The sequence below is a fragment of the Polypterus senegalus genome, unplaced genomic scaffold (assembly GCF_016835505.1).
Source record: "Polypterus senegalus isolate Bchr_013 unplaced genomic scaffold, ASM1683550v1 scaffold_741, whole genome shotgun sequence".
Taxonomy (NCBI): domain Eukaryota; kingdom Metazoa; phylum Chordata; class Cladistia; order Polypteriformes; family Polypteridae; genus Polypterus; species Polypterus senegalus.
Genome location: NW_024385819.1, coordinates 17,501 through 18,312, shown reverse-complemented (window position 1 = coordinate 18,312; position 812 = coordinate 17,501). Strand labels below are relative to the sequence as shown.

The 812-nt window shown below is 30.5% G+C and overlaps 1 protein-coding gene across 1 annotated transcript in view; it reads left to right on the top strand.

Annotated features, from left to right (window-relative positions):
- Nucleotides 1-439: 439 nt before the first annotated feature.
- LOC120522468 (unconventional myosin-VI-like) overlaps nt 440-812 on the top strand; it is a gene marked incomplete at both ends in the record, with an annotated part of 14,244 nt that continues 13,871 nt past the window's right edge. The window contains one exon of the mRNA XM_039743397.1: nt 440-520. Within this exon, the coding sequence (XP_039599331.1) occupies nt 440-520 (81 nt within the window). The remainder of the gene's footprint in view (nt 521-812) is intronic.

Here is an 812-nt window from a genome sequence, read left to right as displayed (position 1 = left end):
CTTTGTTGGGGCCACCATAAATGTTTAACCCTAATAGCCCTTTTCAATGTGATCTGAAGTGGAACATCATTGAGTTATGGACAATTTATAACTTTTTGTATTTTTGCTTCATTACTGGTTTGCCATTTTATTGTGATTTACTGGCAGACTCTGGAGTTCTTTTACAATGAAATCAAAATATATAGTAGGGATAGGAGAAGCTACTAGAGATACAAGTATGATATTATCATGATATTTACATGACAGTTTGATAATGTTAACATTTTTAACTTGTTTGGCACTGCATGACGTATTGCAGTTCTGTAGTGTATTGCAATTTAATATCTCTTTTCTATTGTTTTACTTGGTATTTTGTATGATACATTTCTGTATATTATATTTTTTTTATTTGTAACCAAAGCTATTTGTTTGTCTTTCCTCCTTCCCCCACCTTTTTTAGTATTTAAATCGTGGCTGCACCAGATTTTTTGCAACCAAGGAAACTGATAAACAGATATTACAGAACAGGAAAAGTCCTGAGGTATGCATATATATGTTTTCTTTTTTCTTTTAATTAAATTACCCAATCATTACTATATAAAATTGTATATGAATTGTATATAGTTTTATTAGCATAGTTTTCCAGTGGCAGTAATGCACTATGAGATGTGGTCTAAAATATCAGTCTGTTACAGAAAACGTTTAGACCTCAAAGAGGTTGTAGAGATATTTTTTTTCCTTTTACTTGTAAAGTATGATCACTTGTAATTTCAGGAAGTAGTTAACTTCTTATTATACCAGCTCAGTTTTTTCTAAGTAACAAAATCAGGTCC